Genomic DNA, 7,318 nt, shown 5'->3' with positions numbered 1-7,318 from the left:
TCTGAACCACCGATCCCAGAATTGAAAGTAGCATGAGTGTAAACATATCTGCATCGGCAAAGGTTTGTATGCCCCCATCACTAGGTCACACTTTTTCACTGTACGCTTGGCATTTAGCATATCAATGGATATGGGTATTTTCAAGAATGTAATGTGTCAGTTCCTACCTCCACATAGTCCTTGGCATGGCCCCAATCTCGTTTGGCATCCAGATTTCCCAAACTGAAACATTCCAGTTGTCCAAGGTAAATCTTAGCTACTGACCGGCTAATTTTTCGAGTAACGAAATTAGCTCCTAAAAAGAGGCAAAAGATGTATTATCAGGCAAGTGCATTTGACACATTTAACAGTTTGGTGAACCAAACCCAATTTCGGCCTCTGGGCATTTCTTTCATTCTGCACTCCCAGCCACGCTGTTAAAATAATAAAAGAAAAGAAAAAGAAAAAAGATCATTAACTGTCATTTAGACAAGTTAAGAAGCCCTAATTCTATGTGTCACATCAGCTCTACTTTCATAACAAATGTTTTTCTTTCGGGGACATCTTAACATTCCTAATTTGCTGCTTCAATATGCAGCCCAGGCATTAGGCCAAAGAAAAGCTGTTGGAATGCCAGTTTTTTTTAACAGAAAATTCAAAAGGGTTGTATAAAGGGAAATGCCAGAATGGACGACAGACATCTAAGACCACCCTGATTTTTTTTAAGAACACAAACATCATATATTCCTATTAATAAAGCTACTTTGGGACTCATGGGGAGAGAAAGAAACATAGCTTAGTTCACAGGGTAACTAGTTAAAGGAAACAAGAAAGGAATTTATTTGGGCTGCCTTTCTCTTAACAAAATAAGTGGTGATGGCTCGCTCTTAGAAACCTGCACAGCCGTCCAAATGATATGATATGGCCCTGGGCAAAAGTAAGTTTCTCTGTACTATACTTAAGGCAATGCCACTTTCCAACTTCATTTCAGTGTTATCTACAGACAGGGCTCCTACATTTTGTGAAATATTTTGAAATGATTGGATGAAAGGGACCATATATTGATGAAAGTACTGAAATTGTTTTAATGTTCTCTGGTCTTTAACGAAAACTCTATCTGCTTTGAAAAGACCACAAAGTTAAAAGGCACTTCTGAGACAGTTTTACCTTGTATCTAGGTAAGGTTATGAGAAAACACCATTTAATACCAAATTCTCAAGGTAATAATACACATATTAGCTAGTTAATAATGGAGTCATACAGTTTAGATACATGAATATCATTATTTATCACATACCAATGACTTGATGTTCTTTTGCAGATGAAGCAGGGAGGCAAATATTATGATCAAAGTGTACGGCTTCTGGAGAACAGGCACACGGATAAGGGCAATATTTCTAAACAGGTTTTCCAAATTTTGGCAAGAATGTGGCTTAGCGCAAGTTCAAACATACACCAGATTCACTTACTCCACAAACTTGATACGTACATTTATAGCAACATCATAATCATTAAGAAATACAACGGGACTACCGTGGAAATCCAAATTTTCAATTTCCCTTGTCAATTCAGATGGTACGTTAAGAAATACAAAGTTTCAACTTTCCACAGAGGTTTATATAGCACAAAGAGGTCCTTCAAAAAAAAGTGCCTTTTGAAATGAAAACCTACTTATTAGCCAGTAAGTTAATTATTAATTTAAAAAAAGTTTCTAGCGCCGGCGCACGCGGTGCTCAAGCCTGCTAATCCCAGCAACTTTGGCGAGGCTGAGACGGGCGCGAGTCACGGAGGTCAGGAGATCAAGACCATCTCCTGGCCTACACGCGGTGAAATCCCGTCCTGCTACTTAAAAATACAAAAAAAAAAAAAAAAAAAAAAATGTCTATTGACTCAAATTCTATTGACTTGTAACAGTTAAATTTAAATGTAAATTTATAATTAAATTTAGGTTTTTTGATGTTTATTGTTATTTCAATGTCAGGACTATACTATTTTCTCAAAGTATACTAAGAAACCAGTGATGTCAAATCATTAAATAAAGTTTCCAACATAAAACATTTCAGATTAACCTATTTACCAGTAAACTAATGCTTGGGAGTCCAATGGAAGCATTTGACCCTATTCATACAATTTATTGATTCTTTCAGCCATTGTTTACTATGCACCCACCAATCACTAAGCACTGAGCTAAGCACTGGGGATCTGGGAGTGAAGCAGCAGCTCCTGCTCTCAGGTATCACAGAGAGGGTCAGATGGGCCAACAAACCAGTGCTGAGCCTAGTAAAACGACAGGTCTGCAAGGGGAGAAAGGCTTTGGGGTTGTGGCATGGCTGCCAGGCGCAGCATGTGAGACATGCCCACCAGAAATGCAGCTTGAATGGAGTCTACCAGGGAGGTCATAAAGGTAAGATTAATCAAGCCGTGAGATAGGGTGGCACTCCAGGCAGGAGGAACAGCACTTGCAAAGATGAGGAAGGGCCTTCCAACTCTTACCACAACCTTATGGTGGTGATGGCCCTCCTGAGGGCTATCACTGCAGCCCTGTGCTAAGCTCTTTAGATGGGGTCACTCATTTACTTTTCCGAGCAACCCACGGGCTAAGAACTATTATTACCCACATGAAGCTGAGATTCAGGGAAGCTATATAAATCAACTATTCTAAAACAGGACTCAAATCAAGAGCTATGTGACTACAAAGTTCTTATATTACCAGAACTTTAATGTCATGTTAGAAAGGTGGATCTTTTCTTATCTGGTTCCTAAAGTTATCTTGGATAACTAGCCAAATTTTACTATAATTTCTAGTTCTTAAAATGTAATTTTTTGTTTTGTTTTTTTAAGACAGAGACTCACTCTGTCGCCCAGGCTGGAGTGCAGTGGTGCAATCTCGGCTCACTGCACCCTCCGCCTCCCAGGTTCAAGCAATTCTCTGTCTCAGCCTCCCAAATACATGGGATTACAGGCACCTGCCACTACACCTAGCTAATTTTGTGTTTTCTTTTTCAGTAGAGGTGGGGCTTCACCATCTTGGCCAGGCTGGCCTTGAACTCCTGACCTCGTGATCTCCCCGTCTCGACCTCCCAAAGTGTTGGGATTACAGGCATGAGTCACCACGCCTAGTCAAAATGTAATTTTAAAGATTATTTAGAACAGCTATTTTGAGATATAATTCACATAGCATACAACTCATTCATTTAAAGCATATGCTTCAATGGGTTTTGTTATATTCATAGAAATGTACAACCATCACCACAATCAATTTTAGAACACTTTCATCATCCCAGAAAGAAATCCTGTATCATTCAGCAGTTTTCTCCTAGTACCCTAGCCCTGGCAAACCAGTTTTCTCCTAGTACCCTAGCCCTGACAAACAGATAATCTACCTTGTATCTCCAGATTTGCCTATTCTGGCAAATCTTCATATAAATGGAATTATATTAATGTCTGGTCTTTGTGCCTGGTTTCTTTTACTTAGCATAACATTTTCAAAGTTCATCCATATTGTGGTTTGAATCAGTACATTGTTCCTTTTTTATGGCCAAATAATATTCTATTATATAAGTATACCAAATTTTATTTAACTGTCCATGAGATGAATATCTGTGGTGCCTCCATCTTTTGCCTTTTGTGAATAATGCTACCATGAACGTTCATGTCTTTTCACGCATATGTTTTAATTTATTTTAGTTATATACTTAGGGGTGGAATTACTGGGTCAGATGAGAACTATTTTACCAACTGAGGAAATGTAGACTTTTCCAATGTGGCTGCACCACTTTACATTCCCACTAGCAGGGAAACAGGGCTCTGATTTCTTCCCATTCTCCCCAGTACTTGTTATGGTCTGCTAGACTGTGGTCATTCTAGTGGGCGCTGAGTGGTACCTTATTGTGGTTTCAATGTGTACTTCTCTGAAAACTAATGATATGAAGCAACCGCCTTTTCATGTGCCTACTGGCCACTTGTATATCTTTTTTGGAGACGTGTCTATTCAGATCCTTTGCCCATTTTCAAATCGGATTACTTATCTTTTTATTATAGAGTTGTAAGAATTCTTTATACATTCTGGATCCAAGTCCCTTATCAAATATATAATTTGTAAATATTTTCTCTCATTCTGTAGGCTGACTTTTCACTTTCTTGACTGTGCTTTCTGAAGCATAAAAGCTTTTTTATCTTTTAATTTTGATGAAGTCCAATTTGTCTATATTCGCTTGTGTAGCAGGTGCTTGTGGTGTCATATTCGAGAAGGCTTCATTAATCCAAGGTTATGGAGATTTATTCCTATACATTTTTATGAGTTTTATAGTTTTCTTCTTACATTTGAATTTTGATCAATTTTAGTAAATTTTATATTTGGTGTTATGAAAGGGTCTAACTTCATTCATTTGCATGTTGACATCCAGCTGTCTCAGTATTATTTGTTGGAAAGGTTATTTTTCTTATTCAATTGTCTTAGCACTTTCCTCAAAACTCAATTAATCAAAAATGTGGGAGATAATTTCTGACTTTCAATTCGATTTCATTGACGTATGATGTCTTTCTCCTTTATTTTAGTCTTTAATATTTCTTTCAACAATGTGTAATAGTTTTCAAGGAATAATGTTTACACTTTGGCTAAATTTGTTCCTAAACACTTTATTCTTTTTTATTATAAATAGAATTGTTTTCTTGATTTCAAGAAAAGTTTTGATTAATTTTAAACATTTTGTAATCATGTTTCACTACTTAATTCTCAAGAAAGGCTTAAAATGATTTTTTTTTTTTTATTTGCTCTCCTCATTTTTATTCCATGTTACGGAAGACTGCTCTTTTAAGGAAAAAACTATATAAAAGCATAGAACATGAGGGCTGAGACTATCCCAAGTGACAGGTGAAGAAAAAGAAATGCACAGAGGCTGCACACCTGTCCTGAGTCAGGACAGGTAGTCGAGCCTGACCCAGGCCTGTCTCACTGGCTTTCTAGCTTTGTGCTGTTTCGCTAAGCCACAGTGCAATGCAGGAGGAATCCCTCCTGCGTTGAGATGACCTAAGTGTTTGTGAATCATAGCACATGTGGATAATGGAACTCTTATAATTAATTTAAATACATACTTGATTTATAAAAGCCTTCATCTATAAGATTCTAGGTAGAAAGAGGACTAAGAAAAGTTAGCTCAACGAATGGAGGGAGAGCCAGCTCTGTTAGTAGCCAGCTGTGATATCTTAACACAAACCACTTAACGACTCAGAAGACATAGTCTCCTTTGTGTACTACTTGCATATTAATATTTGCCATGCCAAATCACTGGGAACACGGATGTAGATTAAATGGCACTTCTCACAGAAATGTAAGAAAATCACTATGTCCCTGTTTGTAAAATAAAGATAGTAATAGTACCTAAAAGCTTTGATGTTTAAAAGAGAAAATCCAGGTTTTATGGTTATCAGCAAGTAGTAACTGTTAGCCATTATTATAACGATTACATTACAATGTTAATGGTATCTATAATTAAGTCTCAATGGAAAGTTAAGATTTCTTAGTTCTTTTATTAATAGATGACTACATCTCTTAATTCTCTGATTTTGAAAGTCTGAGATTGAGAAAAAAATCAAAATAAACAGCCAGGCATGTGGGCCTACATAGGAAGCAACAATAAACATTTCTTGAATGATTTTGGCTTTCAATATTAACTCATTAACCTAGGAAAGACAGTGTGCAAGTAAAAGTGTATTCGTAAGACAGAGAGCAACTAGGAAGGTTTTTAGCCTAAACACGCCTTAGATTGAAATAACGAGTTTTGCTAGCATTGATAGAATGAGAACAGAACTTCTGTTCAAGCAATACAGTAGACAACAAAACTGCCACATGAAAAACCAGTACATGCTGGGTAACATATCACTAGTCTTATTTTGTTAAATACAAAGCTGAGCCTCAAAGAAATAAAAGAAAACCCCCCTGTGAAGGGGGATCTGCAGAGCACAGATCATGGGTGGGCACTGAGGAATCTGGGCTGGGAGTAAAAATGGAAGGCCATCTCATGCCCTGGAAACAGGTTCAGCTTTAATAACCAGCTGTGACAAAGGACAACATTTTCAAGGTAGATTACTAGAACCATGTCTAACACACTACGTTAGTTATGCATAATTCTGCTTGCTACTTTTGTCAATGCTATTATCTTAAGCAAGTGTTTTAAGCTCTCAGTTCTCTTACCAATAAAATGGGATCATAATCCACACTAAGAATAAAATATCATGCTACAGTAAGCAGTGAAGCAAGGCTCCATGTGAGCAGTGGCAAGAAGGCCAGCAGGCCTGCATGGACCCTAAGGCAGTCCCTGAAATGGTGCATTGAGGCTTGGAGCTCACGACTACTCAGGAGTAAAGCTCACCCCTTCCATGTACCTGAGGAAAGTTAAGCCCATGCATTTTACCAGCAGCAGATACTGGTAGCCAGAAGTGGGACTAATCCCACCTCCTCTGTGGCCACAAGGCAAGGGAATTGCTCAGACCAGCAAGTCATCAGCTGAGACCAGGAGGCATTCAGAATGTACCACAAACACCTGAAGACAACATCTGCTCCTTTTTCAACACCAGGTCAAATAAGCCACATCTACGTCCCACATAGCGCCACATGCCACACAACGTTTAGGTCAAGCATGGACCGCTTATATGACAGTGGTCCCATCAGATTACAATAGAGGCCAGGCCCGGTGGCTCACGCCTGTAATCCCAACACTTTGGGAGGCTGAGGCGGGCAGATCACCTGAGGTCAGGAGTTTGAGACCAGCCTGGCCAACATGGTGAAATCTCATCTCTACTAAAAATACAAAAATTATCCAGGTGTGGCAGTGCAAGCTTATAATCCCAGCTACTCGGGAGGCTGAGGCACCAAAACCGCTTGAACCCGGGAGGCAGAGGTTACAGTGAGCTGAAATCGCGCCACTGCACTCCAGCCTGATCAACAGAGTGAGACTCTGTCTCCAAAAAACAAAAAAAAGAAAAAAAATGACAATAGAGCTGCCCAATACAGGCATACCTTTTGTCCTTTATACGGAATTTTTACTTTACCTTTTCTATGTTTAGATACACTAATAACACATTGTGTTGCAACTGCCTACAGTGTTCAGTAATCTGCCGTCCGGGTTTGTAGCCTAGGATACACCATCCAGGCTTGTGGAAGTGCACTCTACGTCTACGACCTTCACACAATGACACTGCCTAATGATGCGTTTCTCAGCACAAATCCCTGTGGTTCCATGATGCATGACGGTAGGTAGATGCCATCCTGAAGAGAAACAAGAAAAGAAAGCACGCCTAGAAAAAAGCGTCAACATTCTGTTATATTAATAGCAGACAC

The 7,318-nt window shown here is 38.8% G+C and overlaps 1 protein-coding gene across 3 annotated transcripts in view; it reads right to left on the bottom strand.

Annotated features, from left to right (window-relative positions):
• Positions 1 to 7,318, bottom strand: part of GMDS (GDP-mannose 4,6-dehydratase) — a 651,165-nt gene that overhangs the window by 331,205 nt on the left and 312,642 nt on the right. For all 3 annotated transcript variants that reach the window (XM_017850337.1, XM_017850338.1, XM_017850339.1), the window contains exon 7: positions 168 to 295. In XM_017850337.1, coding sequence (XP_017705826.1) covers positions 168 to 295 — 128 coding nt within the window. The remainder of the gene's footprint in view (positions 1 to 167; positions 296 to 7,318) is intronic.

The sequence above is a fragment of the Rhinopithecus bieti genome, unplaced genomic scaffold, assembly GCF_001698545.2.
Source record: "Rhinopithecus bieti isolate Rb0 unplaced genomic scaffold, ASM169854v2 scaffold_32012, whole genome shotgun sequence".
Taxonomy (NCBI): domain Eukaryota; kingdom Metazoa; phylum Chordata; class Mammalia; order Primates; family Cercopithecidae; genus Rhinopithecus; species Rhinopithecus bieti.
This window is presented reverse-complemented; position numbering and strand designations above follow the sequence as displayed.